At 40.9% G+C, this 16,878-nt stretch overlaps 1 protein-coding gene across 2 annotated transcripts in view; it reads right to left on the reverse strand.

Annotated features, from left to right (window-relative positions):
• LOC149324014 (ras-related protein Rab-3C) overlaps nucleotides 1-16,878 on the reverse strand; it is a 203,302-nt gene that overhangs the window by 123,207 nt on the left and 63,217 nt on the right. For both annotated transcript variants that reach the window (XM_089495447.1, XM_089495439.1), the window contains exon 2: nucleotides 9,577-9,804. In XM_089495447.1, the coding sequence (XP_089351573.1) occupies nucleotides 9,577-9,804 (228 nt within the window). The remainder of the gene's footprint in view (nucleotides 1-9,576; nucleotides 9,805-16,878) is intronic.

Here is a 16,878-nt window from a genome sequence, read left to right on the forward strand (position 1 = left end):
AAGATGGGGGAATCTAGGTTGTGAAGGGCTTTAAATGTTAAAACAAGAAGTTTGTACTGAATCCTAGAAGGAATGGGTAACCAATGAAGAGATACCAAAAGTGTGGTGACATGGTCAAAACAATAGGCCAAAAAGATAATGGCACGAGACAGATAGCCTGCGTAGCTTCCCTCCGGAGGAAAAAGAACCTGGAAAAACCGGGTTCTTTTAGTGCCGCAGGGTGGACGTAATGAGTGCACCACTGGCACACTCATTACGTAAGTGACGCATGGCAACTTGCAGACACGCACGTCACTTACGTCATAATGGCGGCACCCATGTGGACGGGATGCCGCCATTATAGCACTGCCATGCCTTGCAGAAAATAATATGAATTTTGAAGTGTTGAAAGTATTCAAAGACTGCTGTTGAAACAGGAAAGAACAGATTTATGAATATGTGGTAAACTGACCAAGAGCAGAAATAGACTATCCCATCTACCTGTAGCCAGAGCATGGAAAATTTAGTCTTTTAAAGTACAACTCCCCCAATCCCCCAGCCAGCAAAAGAAAAAAAAAAAAGGCTATTCCTCCCCATTTTTACACCAAGATATAGCTTCTGATGCATGAACCTTCCTGTTGTTATATAATAATAATAATAATAATAATAATAATAATAATAATATATTTCTATTCCACCTTTTCCCCATGGAATCAAAGCGAATTACAACAAAAACATTAGATACAAAAAATAATCATACAGTAAACATAAGCCAGAATACAAAACATAAACCTAATGTCTAAAGCAATGAATATATATATATATATATATATATATGAACAAAATCCACAGTATCAACATAATAAATTAAAATATACTCTAGCATAGTTAATCTAACTAACAAATATCAACTTTTCCCTAGCAGCAAAAAATACAGTTCAATACAAATACAAGGACAATAATAATACTATAGCAGCAGGAGACCATAGTCCCATATACTCCCAAAACATTACATAGTAATAACTCTTTCCCCTAGCAGAAAAAAAAAATACTGTTCAATACAAATACTAGGACAGTAATAATACAATAATGACAGGAGGAGACCATAGTCCCTTATATTCCTTAAAACATTACAAGTTAATAGCAAATTCCTCAATTTAGATTATTTTCATTTTCATTATCATTTTCCCACCTAAAATATACCTTTTTATACACATTGCAGCAAGTCTTTTTTAGATGAGAATTGTATCACAAAATTTAGAGAAGAGGACAAGTTATCTCAGAGATTCAAAGAGTTGTAGTCCAGAAAAGTTACTTTTCCAAGCTCTTTGCCTAGTACTGATGGAAGTACTAGGCATTTCTAGAGAACTGGGAATATGGCATTTTTGTTTTGAACCATTCATGTGGCCAATCCTCCAACTACCTTTTGAAACATCATGAGAATGATTTTAGTATCTGGTGAATCCAATCTAGGTTTCAGCCTGAAACTTGATGTAACCACCCACAGCACTAAGGCTATTTGGGAGCTAAAATCCTGAATATTTCCATAGGAGTTCAGTGTAAGACTCTGAGCAGATTCACCAGCTCACTGATTTGGAATCTCCTAGCCACCACTACTGAGTTGGATTTTGGTACAACAGTACCATAATTAGTAAGAGGTGGCGCAGACCGCCCCTAAGGGGTGGCCTGCAGCCACCTCCAGCCGTGCTAGATCAGGGCCATGGCAACTGCATGCGGCTCCTTTTTGCGCCCTAGAAAGGATGCAATAGCCACAGAGCCGCGGCTTTAACATGCTCCTTTGGCACTGCATTGTGTAAATGCAGTGCTAGAGGAACACCATTATATCACACACCATACGGAGCACCGTGCGGTGTCATGTCGCCATGGGGCAGAGTCGGGGCATGCATCATATGGACACCATGCCCTGATTCTGCTCCCAGGCCAGCCTTAATGGCCACTCTGCACAGCCCCTACGAAAACAGATTAGGTACTTGTACTAAATCTGCTATGAAGACTGTATACACTTTCACCTATTGGCTCATACTATTGCAAACTATTGCATAGTATTCCTAGGACATGATTTTAAAATTAAACATATAGCAGAGGGACATTATTTCAGAAGGCAGTTCGAAGTGGAATGGGGTATAGTGCAATCCTACAGTTACAGTTCTCCTACACACTTATAATAATATAGCTGTCATTGCAAGTTATGATGTAAGGGAAACCTATTCCATTTATTTGAAATCTGCTCACCGGAACAGCTTTCCCAAGATTCATATCTTATTTCATTAGTTGCCTCGAGGGTGTAGCTGTCATACCATTTTACTCAAGCTGCCTTAAGTGCAACATAGATCACTTAATGCAAAAGCACTAAATCTAAATGAATGAACTACAAAACAGAGCAGTCAGGACTGTGATGTATTGTGCAAAGACAAGACTTTTGCAGGAAGCCATTTTGAAAGTTTTCATCAAGTTTCCTCTGAAGAAGTGATGCTGTTTAGCAAACCAAGGGGAAAATTAGGAACTAAACCACTCTTGGCTCAAAGCTGAATTTGCTGTATCAGCCTTCCTCAGCCTACCAAACTGCAAATCTTAACATCCTAAGTAACATGATCAATGACTGTGCTGAATGGATATGAGGAGTTTTGTAGTCTGACACATCTGGGGAGGGCCACCAAACTAGGGAAATCTGGGCTGTGTAAACAGCCTCCTCCCCCACCCCTCTTTTTTACCTCTTTCACATAATTTCAACCCACAACTACTTCTATCTTTTTTCAGATTTTCTGCCTACTTGCAAGTACCACTGAAGAAGGAGACATTGCTTTGCAACAATCAGATCCACTTTAACACAGATTGCTTTACTGCACCAGTCCCTGAGCCCATATAAATTGACTTTTTCTGGTACAGAAGATGATTGGATCTATTTTGGGTCATTCTCTCATCAAAACTCCCTACCAAGAGAGGTTACAGAGGCCTCTGTGTGCTTTTCTACTCAGGCAACCCCTCCAATGCCACCAGCTGTGAGGGTTCCTCTCAGGCAACCCCACCACTGTGGCCAAATATGGGGTTTCTACCCTTTAACCGACCAACTATGAAGACTTAGCCATTACCAAGAATAAGGGTGTCGCAGGGCCACAGGGCACACCCCCAACTCCAGGCTTCTTAGCAGGATCCATGGCGGACAAACAACTTAAAGATAATGCTGAGTATCTTTAATAGAACTAATAACACCAGCAAAGGCACTGTTACTTCACAGAATTCTGGTCTTGGGTTACTTCACCCCAAATCCTTAGTGGCAGTAAGGTCTTACAGGTCTTCTTCGAGGTTTTGGCCCTCCACCTGGGCAGGCCAGTAACAAGGTCCCAACGGAATGCTCCACTTGAACAATAACCCAGCCTCTCTCAGAAGAGCTTGGGGTTGGAGAGTGGGGATGGGCAAACTCCCCCAGGAAAGTCTCCTCTCCAGGGCGTCTCAAAGCTTCTGAATCCTCCCCCTCTAGCTGGAATGGTCCTCCCCTTTTGGCTAAGCCTGACAGCTTGCCCAAACGCTGACCTTTTCCCTCCATGCAACCGCCTCACCACCTTCTCTTCTGCCCACGCCCTCCTCTTCGAGCGCCTCTCCCTTTTCCCTTTTATCTGCCAGCCCCTCCCTTGTAGGGCCTGCCTCCCGGGGTCTTCTCTTCTCTCCTCTCACCCCAGGGATTGCTGGGCCTTGTAGTTTCCAGTCAGAATTCTCCCTTTGCAGCTCCACCGCCTCTTCCTTTCCAGGACAACCCTCTTCTGTCTGTCTCCTGTCCTTCTCCTTGTTACAAAGGCTTTCCCTCATCCCCATTTCTGCCACAACGTAAGGACTTTGGCCTATTGCAACTGTGTGACACCAACTATGGGGACCATCTAAAGGACCTCAAGGTACATGTGAGGATTTATGTGACTACTGAACTATCCTCAATAGACATCACCCCTCTATATCCGATGCGACCACCACAGACACCTTCCCTGAATCCAAGCTCCCAGATAGATAGCATTTTTGGAGGCCAAAACTGTATAAAAACAAAAACAATTCTTTATTCACAGAAGTTAAACATAACATAACAGATTAATTATCTATTACATTTAAAACATCACACACCCTCTCTCACACAATCCTATCAAGATAACTCAGGCTAATCATACCAAACCCTCAACCCAAACTCCCTTATTTTGCCCCAGACCTAGTCTACAGCCTGGTACAGATGGGCAGTTTGCGGCGTCCTCATCGTGAACTAGGGCTAGATGAGGCCATCATGGCTTGTTGCCCTCTACATGGGCGGTGCCATGATGGTGCGAGCATCGCGCAGCACCCAAACGGCACGGGCAGGAAGTGATGCAATTGGGGAGCACGCGCACGCCAATCGCATCCCTTCCAGGAAGATGCTTTAGGCAGCTTCTTTTTGCTCCCAGGAGGGAGCACATCGTTGCTGCACCATTTGGTGGCTGCGGTAATGATGTGGGGCTAAAAGGGGCGGCATGGAGCTGCCCGTCTGTCGAGCCCCTAACTTTGAAGCCCTTGTCTAACTGAATTCCCTACTGTCATTCACCAGCCTTATGCAAATCTCCTCAAACACTCTACCCATCAGCATTCACTCCTACTTTCCAGTCGCAATCTCTCCCAACAACTCCTTAATCTACAACATGCAACCAATAAATCAAATAACATTTCCAAATACAACTCCATAGTATCACAGCCTCTTCATTTTTGTCCTGCTAGAAGGTAAAGTCATTTTCAATCAGGCAGTCACTGGCAGTTGCCCAGGTGCTAAACAGAGAGCAGTATGGAGTTGCATGCTGTTGTTGTTTTTAAATTGTGTTTTAAACTGGGCTTGTTATTTCTGTTTTAATAGTCAATCTTGTTTTATGTTTTATAGTCTTCTTTCACTTAATATGAGGAAACTTACTCACTATTGCTGTCACTAATGTTGGCAATTTTACTCATGATTTGCATGAAACAAAAGTGTGAGTGGTAGTTTTTATATGCTTTAGCAGTCTGTTTCAAATAAAGCAAAATTGACCACAAAAAGCAGGGTTCCCCCTTCTTTCTTTCTTTCTTTTAAAAAAGAGCAACATTTGGCTGTTGATCCTGAACTTGCATAAAAATGTTTGGGATGTCAACCTAAGTATAGATATCAGATTTGTTGAACATTGGATTATAAATGCAGAGTAAAACATGCACAGATTTAAAGTGTTTGGGAGGTATGTGAAGTAGCTGATGGATTAGATGTCTTCATTTTGGTCCCTTTAGATAACATATCAAACTTGATGAATCTCTGACTAAGCATTTGGATTTGTATAGTATAACTAACAGACCAAAATATACTTTACAGTATAGATAGTTATGAACTGCCTTGTATGCCTACTTTTGGGGAAATTTTCAGATGCTATAAAGACTCTAAATAATTTCTAAAATATCCCAGATTCTTTGGGTACGTTCCCTGTGTGATGTAAACCTTCGAACTTCCAGCATTCTACGTTGTGTAGGTAGCCTACTGAAACAGGAAAGTCTTTACAGTGTAGATGTTTAACTTCAAAAATATGGTGGGAGCTTCAGGAATTGTGACAGGGATGTGCAGGACTGGGCAGGGCTGGTAGTATATATTTTGCTGTATAACACATTTGCAGTCAGCAAGGAAAATAATTGGGAAAAGCACTCTGCTAGAAGTTTTCTGTAAATGTAGTTGAATAAAATACAATGCCTTGTATCTATTTTTGTTGCCTTTACAAGAAAAGTCTTGATCAATTCAGTCTTGATATATTCTCAAGTCTATTCACAATAAAGTAGATGTAAATTCTACTTTAGGAAAGAAAGGCAATTCACGACTGTATTACAAAGTGATAATGAGGAGTCATCAACAAGCACTAGCATGCTTCCCCACAATTTTTAAGGATGTTGCTTGTCTCAATGTAACACAGCGTGCAATATATTATCAAACCAATCTTGCCTGTTGACATTATGTCAAATAGAATTTCCAGAGGAAGGAAATTAAAAAGGCATGAGAGATGTTGATGATTTTATAGGATCAAAGAACAGCCTACATATTAATTCAGATGTAGTGATTATCTATGGTTTATTATTGTGGAAACAAATTGCATTAACAGTTTGGGTTGTGTGCTTCCTTTCCTCTCTCCTCTCCATAATGGCTGCAAGGAGGAGATCAGCTTTTGCTTCTGTTTTTGCTTAGCCACAGTGCACTGCACAAACTGAGATTAATCTAAAAAATGGTTTGTTTTAACAAACTATCCTCTTTAGACAGAGTGTATTGTGATATTCAAACCAGGACAAACTGTGGTTAGTCTTAAGTATGGTTTGTTGAAACAAGCCAACTTTAAAACATGGGCTATAAAGCTGGTTTTCTGCAAACAAGTCATAGTTAAGGTTATCTACAATTTGGGATCCAGATGTAATGGTGCAAAACTGAAGTTAATTAACAAAAAAGAAGCTACCACTCTCCTAGTCAGACGGCTAAACTTTAGTTCATCCCTGCAGGAACAAGCTGCCATTATCTCACACACTTCCTTCTGCCCTTTTCTCATCCAGTGTGTGGGCAACAGATCATGTGAATCTCCTGGCGTTAATATGTAAGGTAGTAATAGTATATTAATATTATATTAATAAGTTAATATAGTTTATCTATAAGCTATTACATTATAGTTAATGATTAATAGTTAACACTTATAGCTTAACTATAAACTGATGTTTAACATTACATCTAAATGTAAGTAACGATAAAAACTGTCAGAATCCAGAACTTGAACCTGCTGTTATTAGAGGAGACCTGTGATGAAACAGAGGATGATGAATGACTTGAGTTCAGGGGAGGAAATCAGGAACTGGTCTCTGAAGCAACCATGCCACCATCAAAGCCATGAGTGTGTCCACTCTTCAGAAATAAAGCAGTTTGACACCACTTTAACTGCTATGACTGTATCCTACAGAATCCTGGGATTTGTAATTTGGTGAGGCACCAAATCTCTCCAACAGACTCAGCTGAATACCAAACAACTAATCCCAGGATTCCACAGGATGGAACCATAATAATTAAAGTGATGTCAGACTGCTTTATTTCTGCAATGTGGAAGAGATGCATGAAATGGATCCACAGGGTCAATGATATCCTTCTGTACTTTGTGAGAAGACGTAGCCCTGCCCAAATATTCTGACTGATCCCTAGGACTACCTGCCGTTTTGGAGACACCCATCACTATTCCAACCTCATATCCAAGGCTAGTAAATGCACAATGTACTTCCTTCACTACACAGTTCACCTTGTATTACAGGCAGAAATCAGTACCAACAAAACCATATCCAAAAGCACAGAAGCACATCATTGAACATGGATGAAATGCAGTTGCATGTACACAAATCAAATCTATCTTTATTACAAAATTCAAGTCCACTGTTGAAAAGGGCTACTGAGGATGTTTAGCTTTCTTTAGCTTTGCTTTCATTAGCTGTGCACTTTCCATTGCTGCTTTGGGCAATGTTTTCTTTCTTTTACAATACAAAATATTTTACTGCTTTAACATAATAGTGGTTTTTTGTGGTGTGGGTGTGTGATCAATCAATGGCCCTTTAGCACTGCATTACATTATATTTCATTTATTACAGCAAATACCCAGCATATTTAGCACTGATATTTGGATATTTTTGTGAAGCGACTGATTGACAAATAGCTTTGGCACCGCATATCTTTTTGTGTGTGTCTGGGAACTAAACCCCATGAGATACTGACATACATCATGAAACTGTCTTCTGGTCTCTCCCAACCAAAGCAGTCCTAGAAAACCAGCTCTGGGAGTTTTCCAGCAATCTAGAGCTGAGTTTTGGGAGGGTGCAGTGGGAAAAGGGAAGTCCCACCTTTTACTGGATTCTAATATTAAATAAATAAATGTCCACTGATGGATACATTCCTATGTGCATATGATATACATATACATACATTGTATACATGCATACATTGATATAATTTTCTGCATACAACTGAGTGTTCCATTATACCAGCTAAATGCTTTTTAGAATTTGGAGAGACTTATTTTTTCTTCAAAACTGTGGTTCTCATTTTGTTTCTACTGTGAAAACCAACCACACTTGATTGAAATGAGGGATGGGCAACTGTGTGAGTTTCAGCGCCCAATTCCTTCCATACTTCATGTTGGCTTCCTTCCCCCCCCCCCCCCCCCCGCTGCAAAACCAAGCTAAAATCCCTCCAATCTCCTCTGTAAAGGTAAAAAAAGGTAAAGGTAGTCCCTTGACATGAATATCTAGTCATAACCAGCTGTAGTGGGCGGTGCTCATTCCATTTCTAAGCCGAACAGCCAGCATTGTCTGAGGATTGTTCTTATGGTCATATGGCCAGCATGACTGCACCGAATGTTATTACCTTGCCACTGAGAAGTGGTACCTATCTATGTACTTGCATTTGCATGCTTTCAAACTGCTAGGTTGGCAGAAGCTGGGACTAGTGACAGGAGCTCACCCCATCATGCAGCACTTGGGCCTCAAACTGCCAACTTTCTGATCTTCCAATAATCAGAATTGGCAACTAACCACTAAGCCACTGCATCTCCTCTATGGTCCTTCACAAAATGGCACCCAGAAGTGACTGCAATCCCTCTCAAAATCGTGATGGGAAGTGACATCATATCACTTCCTTTTGCAATTTTGTGAGGGAATGAAGTGGAAAATAGAAGTATTTGGGGATAATGCAGGGCTCTGAAGGGTACTACTTGGTGAGGGGGCAGGGGTATTTTCATGTGTTTTCACACAACTGGGGAACTTTCTGCATGATTGTCAGGAAAAAATAACTCCCCAATTGCCCCATTTTTAAAAACAATTTGGGAGTTTGGAAGCTTTGGGGGATCAGTGGTGGGCTTCAGGGTCAAGAGGCCACACGAAGCCCACTCCTGATCAAGACCCAGATGAGATTTATACAGTCTTCAAGTTGCTATTGATCTGCAGCTTCAGCATTCTTTGCCTAAAAACAGCACATCTATTACATGCCCCTCTTCCCCAATCAAATAAGGTTGAAGGCCTGTTTAGGTAGGAAAGTCTTGCCTTCCAATGAAAAGAGAGAATAGAGGAGCAACCAAGTCTCTTTTAGAAAGGAGTTCCACAGACTAGGAACAGCCACCAAGCAGACTTCTTCTCATGTCCTCAGTAAACAAATCCCTCTCTCAAAGGTCACAAGAAATGGGCAGGATCATATCAGGAGATAAGGACTTTTAGATAGTCTGGACCTATGCTGTATAGGGCTTTAGAGGTAATAACCAGTGCTGTGAATTTCCACTTCAGATCTAGACCAACTCCTTGCTAAAAGGCAAAACCATCAGTCCATTAGAACACAAACTATCTAAGTAGTATTGCCAGAAGATGACAGAAGTGAAGGAGTGAAGCCATAGGTAAGAAAGATCACGAGCTAATCTGACTTGATTTTTTTTTTAAAGGGAGGATCACAAATCAACCTGGATCATGAGTCACTCTAATCTGGTTTTTTTAAAAAACATAATCTGTCCTCAACCATTACTAGTAGAAGTCTCTAAAAGGGAGGGGCATAATTTTGCTTACCCATATCTGTAGTTTAATTCTTTTCTCGTTTTTGAAAACAGTTTTTACTTTGAAATCGATCCCAACAGTGCTTACGAAAGCTGATGTAAAAGAATCGTCAGCGTATCGGAACAAAAATGAGGTTTTCCCAACACTGCTGTTTCCGATGATGAGCAGTTTGAACATGTAATCGAAGTTCTGATCTGATGTTTCCTTCTGGCCATACCTTGGGTCTTGTGTAGATGCCATCTGTAATATTCGGAAGGAGGAACAGGTTAGATATAAGGATTTGTCAAATATTTTGTCTTCCGTGCTGGTACTGGATAAGTCCAAAGTGTTCATATTTAATTAATCTTCTCAGCAATTGATGCAGGAGGAAGAGGACAATTGTAACAAATAAGCTATTCATCCCACCTCCTAAAATCCAGACTACCACAATGATTATTTCTATTCCAAAAAATGTTGACAAAGAAAACATACAACAGAAGATGTGTTAGGAGTCACAACTTTAAGCACTGAAAACATATGCAACAGGGGACAATATCCAGTTACTCAGCACAATATGAATTCATATCACATTCACAGAAATGTTAAAGAACATTTCCTCAACAGCACTATTTCTGGTTATGTAACACAATCTTAACTCACACCACATCCATAGAAATGTTATGGAACATTTCATTAACTGCCAGCACTGCATTTGAAATTAAATGCTATGAGAAGCAGTGTAACACTTTGTGTAGCTAGTCAGAAGGAGTGAGGGGGATGAGAAAGGGCCTCCCTGGAACATCTCAAAACACGGGCAAGTTTACAGGGGAGAAGTCAATCCTTCAGGCAACCTAGATCTGAGCCACAGCCATATATTTCCCACTGCAAAGAGGGGGAAATATTTCCCAAAGGGGGAAAAAATCCTGGATGGAAGGGTAAAGAATGTTGCTTTTCTTACAATTTTATCCTGCTGGCAGAAATAGAGTAGGGGTTTGTCCAGTAGGTAGAATTGTGCTGCCCAGTGGCATTACCACCTGGGATGTCACCCGTTGCAGGGGGCATAGCCTCTGGGGTTGGGACCTCCAGGGGCAGGGACAAAAGGGCACACACCTACCTTACTGTTCATGAGTAGAAAGGTGCAGCCCAACAAGGTAGGGGTCATGCTCAGGCCTCTCAGAAAGCAACAGCCCCCGTCCTCCCAGACCTTCTGAGTCCCGTGTGGCTATTGCACATGGGACTCGGAAGATAGCTGACCCCCAGGTATATCACCGCACTGGATGACACTGCCCCTGGGATGTCACCCAGTGCAGTCCATACCCCCCCCCCCCCCACACACACACACACTGCCAAGTAATGCCACTGGGGCTGTCTATGTAACTTTTTCATGAGCAGCCAATCTCAGAATAGCATCTATCCATCCTTCTATCTTACATTAAGTATAAGATTTCCAGCACTGGATGAACACTCATGTGGCATTTGGGGAGGCTCTCACAAACCATTTGGTCCCTCTTCAGCTTCCATTCATCAGCTATCTGTTGTATCTTTGGAATTTGCATGGAATTTATTTGGTTCACATTTTAAAGCATGCTAATCAATTCACACTTCTTAAGCCAACAGACAAACCTGAGCCAATTATCCTTATATTTTCATACTTTTCTGAATTTTGCAATGCAGTTGTCCTCCATTTCCACTCCATAGAAGCAGAAAGCTGCATTCAGAAGAGGGAAAATAGAGTATGAAAGACATCGATTAGAGGATGTTGCTTGCAAAGAAGCATATATTTGAAAAAAATGTGCATCTAAATATATTGAAATATTCATGAACATGAATATATTCACATGAGCTTTATTTTTAAAAAAAACCATCCTTGAATGCTAGTGCAGAATTGGGACAGAACAAACCTGTGATGTGTTTTTTAAAGTGAGCACATAAAATAAAACAGAAAGCTTCATACCTCCTTAGCCCTAACATAGCATTTATCATTTATCTTCTCTGTTTCTAATGGCTGCCCAGCACCATGTTGATTTGTGCTTTGACATCCTTCCAAAAGAGAGTTTTAACTGAGCATTTCCTCAGTAAGTGGAGCAACTCTGTTTGTGGTAGCCTAAATATCCAGCATTTGTCTCTGACAGTATGCTTAAGTGTTCAAGCAAGAGTCCAATATACTCTGTTAATTATGTTCATTTCCTTTCCTTTTCTCTAAGCTCAGGGTAGCTGAACAGAGTTCTTCCCTATCATCACTTGCAATGGCTCCATGAGATGGGTTATTATGGTCTTCTGAGGTAGGTGGACTTGGCCATGGTGATCCATAATTACTTCTCAGTTAAACCACTGTAATTTGCTCTGTGTGGTGCTGCCTTTAAAAAGTGTTGACAAGCCACAGTTAGTGCAAAATGCAGAGCCCAGACTGTCATCTGGTACAGTTGCCACATATTACCACTGTTGAACCAAATTCCTTGGATTCCAGTTTTTTTGAAAAGTTCAGTTGAGGGTGCTGATTTTGATCTACAAAAGCCTACATGGCTTGAAGCCAGGATATCTGAAATACTCCTCTTGTATCACTGTGCATAGAATCTAAGATCTTCAGGACAGCTCATATTGTATTTCCCACTATCCCAAGGATCTGGTGCGTATGTAAAGCAGGACTTTCTCTATAATCCCCTTCCAAAAGAAGTCAGGCTGACCCCATCCTTGTTGAATTCCTCAGTTGTTAAAATGATATTATTTTGTCTCACTTTCAGTTTCTAAAATGGGTTTCAAAGCTGACTTTAAATACGATCTTATAGTATGTTAATAAAGAAATAAAGATATTTTGGTCAGCCAGTGAATGTCATGGCTGAAGGAGGATTCGAACCTTGGATTCCCCAGTTTTAAACTTGTTAGTTTGTTTATTTAATGCTATCCCATCCTATATCAAAAAATCTCAGGACAGCATGCAAGTAAAATCAATGCAAATAAGTTCATAGAATCATAGAATTGTAGAGTTGGAAGAGACCTCTAGGGCCATCCAGTCCAACCCCCTGCCATGCAGGAAATCTCAATCAAAGCATCCCCGACAGATGGCCATCCAGCATCTGCTTAAAGACCTCCAAAGAAGGAGACTCCACTACACTCCGAGGGAGTGTGTTCCACTGTCGAACAGCCCTTACTGTCAGGAAGTTCTTCCTAATGTTGAGGTGGAATCTCTTTTCCTGTAGCTTGCATCCATTGTTCCGCGTTCTAGTCTCTGGAGCAGCAGAAAACAAGCTTGCCCCCTCCTCAACATGACATCCCTTCAAGTATTTAAACAGGGCTGTCATATCATCCCTTAACCTTCTCTTCTCCAGGATAAATATCTCCAGCTCCCTAAGTCTTTCCTCATAGAGCATGGTTTCCAGACCCTTCACCATTTTAGTCGCCCTCCTTTGGACACATTCCAGTTTCTTAATGTCCTTTCTGAATTGTGGTGCCCAGAACTGGACACAATATTCCAGGTGGGGCCTGACCTCCTGTATGAGCAGAATAGAGTGGGACTATTACTTCCCTTAATCTAGACACTATACTTCTCTTGATGCAGCCTAGAATCACATTGGCCTTGTTAGCTGCCACATTGCACTGTTGACTCATGTTCAACTTGTGGTCTACTTGGACTCCTAGATCTCTTTCACATGAAACTACACGTGAAAGGGATCTAGGAGTCCAAGTAGACCACAAGTTGAACATGAGTCAACAGTGCGATGTGGCAGCTAACAAGGCCAATGTGATTCTAGGCTGCTTCAATAGAAGTATAGTGTCTAGACCAAGGGAAGTAATAGTCCCACTCTATTCTGCTCTGGTCAGGCCCCACATGCAATAAACATATTTTAAATAGACTAAAAACCTATTAAATATGATTAACCATTAAATACAGATATAAAAAACTGAAATAGTTTTACAGCCATGTGCATTAGCATTTTGAGATACATCAGTGAGGTCCAAAGGCTCTAAGAACAGCCATGTTTATACTCGGAGCCTAAATTAAACCAGCGTTGGCATTATTCATTGGCCTCTCCAAGGGGAGAGTGTGCCACAACTGGTATGCCTCAGCTGAGGTCCTTCCCCCATGTCTTTTCATAGTCTATTGGCCTCACTGGTGGGACATAAAGGAGGCAATCACCCACCCCACCATATCTCCATCCTTGGGCAGGCATATACTGGCAGTGGTTTCCCCTGCTCTGGTGTCACCTGATGCAGGAGTGTCACCCAGTGTGGCAAGGCTGCCAAGGGGTGGCAGTGGCCAAAAAGGCACACTGGACTCTCTCCTTTGATAATGTGGCCTTCTTGTGAGGAGGCCTCCGCTGATGCAGCAAGCCAGAAGAGGGGTGCTTGGCAGTGTCCTTTACTGTGACAGTGGAGATCTCCTCATGAGGAGGCCTCCACTGCCATGGCAAGCCGGTATGGGCACAGCAGGAGGAGGGGCCAACCAGGTGTCACCCCTTTTCTGTATATTGGCAGCCAGGGCAATTCTTTTAAGACTGGTATTATGTGATGTCTACAAAGTATTTCAGTCAGCAATTGAGCTGCTACTTCTGAGTCTTCTTCAAGGGCAACATGACATACAGTGCATTGTAGTAGTCTAATTAGGAAGGTACCAGTGCATGAATTACTGTGCCTCTGTTATCTCTGTTGCAGAAGGGTAGCTGGCACATCAGTTGAAGATGGCACTGAGCACTGTGAGCTCCACATGGGCCTCCAGTGACAAGGGTGGATCCTTTAATAATATAGAATCACAGAATCATAGAGTTGGAAGAGACCATAATGGCCATCCAGTCCAAGCCCCTGCCATTAGGGATAGAAATGTATTTGCTATTGCTACTGCTATATGCAGGAAGACACAGTCAAAGCACTCCCGACAGATGATCACCCAGCCTCTGTTTAAAACCCTGCAAAGAAGGAGACTCCACCACACACTGAGATAGCATACATCACCATTGAACAACTCTTACTGTCACCAAGTTCTTCCTAATGTTTGGTTGGAATCTCTTTTCCTGTTATTTATATCCATTGCTCCACGTCCTAATCTCTAGAGCAGCAGAAAACAACCTTAAACTTGCTGGCTACTGCTCCTTCAGGGGGAATACAACCCCATCCAGAATAGACTATTTAGTCATTTCTTAAACTGATATTCTCATTCAACCTTCTCCAATTATGTGACATCCAGATATACTGCAACTCCCACTATCCCCAGCCAAAACAGGTTAGTTATTTTGGCCACTACACCAACATTTCTGACTTCAAGCATTATGCTAGCATCCTTTCTTTATTATCATATTGTACCTCGCCAGTCCAGTGCAGACTATACCTCAACAGCTGTAGCTATAAACAAACTTACTTAAGAGTCAGTCTTGTATAGTACGTTGAAACTGAATTCTGTGTAAAATCAGCACCTTTTGGCAATCTTTCATTTCATCCTCCATATATAGTATCTGATGAAATATTAATGTATCACTCCTTAAAGCTGTGGTTTGCTACAAATGCTAATGGATGCATATAAGTAAAAAGGAAGCTATTTACATTTTTTAAAAATTATTTAAGAATTTTGTTTTTCCAACAGGGGTGCACATTTACCATGTATGTGTACAACAACGTTAAGCAACCCACAGCAGTTAATTATCTTATGACACTTTTCTTGTACATATATGATCACAGCATTTAGTAATATTTTATTTACTTAAATTTATATCTTGCTTTTCTCCCTAATGGGACTCAAAGCAGCTTACAATATAACATCCACAATTTAAGATGGATTACTATTATTCCCCTCACAAGGTGGAAGAAGACGGATGTTGAAGGAAAGTAGCTTGCCTAGGACTAAATGGTATAATTTGAACCAGAGAGATTTCATCTCAAGGGTTTCATGACAAATGCTTATGTAGCTTAATAGACACCTGAGTGTGGAAAGAGACTTCCCAATATGGGAAGCATTTTCAAAACCACTGGCAGATGGCTGGTATACTAGAAGTCACTGGACCTTTTGCATCCTGAAATGGGAAAAAGCCAGGGACTGTAGGACTGAAGGCCTGGGCCTTTTCTGATGAACAAGGACTATGGCATCATCTAGCATGCTATCACTCCTCATACTCTCTATTCTCTCTGAATTTAGCTGCAATCTCCATGGCAGCTGGACAGGAAATTAATTTTTCCCAGCAGCAAAGCATTGTTATGAGCTATTCATAGTTTAATCCAAATTATTTGGGGTTAGCTTGGCCTTGAACTATCAATATCTATCTACTTTATATAAATATTGTCTTAAATCACCCCAGCTGCCCACATTTTGGAATTCTTAATTTATATTTTGGAATTTTAATGCATTTCTCTTTTAATTGTATGTTATTTTACTGCTGTAATCTGCTTGGATTCCCTGAGATTAAGCACAATATAAATAATAATAATGATAATGGTAATGATAATTAGAATATCCATAATTATTCTTCGCAAGGTGAAAAAATAGTTAGGAAATCCCTCCAGAAAGAATAATAGACCAGGAAGAATTTTGTGCAATTTTCTTCAGGTATTCAAACACCCTGAAGTGTTGTGGAGGAATTTTTCTGTTGAAAACGTGTGTGTGTGTGTGTGCGCGTGCGCGCACACACACACATTTTCTGTACAGAAAACATGGGGGTGCAAAACCCCAGAATCTTTAGCTGCAAAATAATTCCTATGCAATATTTTGGGACTTTCAAATCTGATGAGAATGCTGCACAGGAGTATTTGTTTTCTTTTGCACAAGGGGGAAAATTACTATAATTATTCACCCTTGCATGTGAGGACCAAAATACTGAGGCTGTACATCCCTACATAAAAACTGTTCTGGTGAGAACCTGCACTTCAAAATTTACCGCTATACAACTGAGAGCACCCAAATTATATCTCATGAAGAGCACTTCACAGAAGGGCTTCTGGGTCATTAGGCACTGGTATACACCTGCACTTTCTTCTTGCTAGACTACGAAAGATACAGACTAATCTTGAATGCATGTTAAATAAAACAAATAAATAATAAATAAAACCTTTATTTCTATCCCGCTTCTCTGTTACAACAATTGGAATGGCTTACACTTTAAAATTTTAACAATGCATTCTATAATGACCCACTCTTCCCTCCTCCCTTAAAATGACAATTAAACATATAACAATTAAAATAGTCTATTAGACTCTCTCAAATTTAAAAATCATAAAATTAACAGTTTTTCAAACTGGGCAAATGGGCAATGGGAGACACAACATAAGAGAAAACTTATCGGTTTTCCTATTCGGAAAAGGCCTGCTGGAACAGATCTGTCTTGACAGCTTTTACAAAGCTATCTAACCTGGTAA

Source organism: Sceloporus occidentalis, unplaced genomic scaffold, assembly GCF_023333645.1.
Source record: "Sceloporus occidentalis isolate IW3139 unplaced genomic scaffold, rSceOcc1.0.p SCAF_1, whole genome shotgun sequence".
Classification (NCBI taxonomy): Eukaryota; Metazoa; Chordata; class Lepidosauria; order Squamata; family Phrynosomatidae; genus Sceloporus; species Sceloporus occidentalis.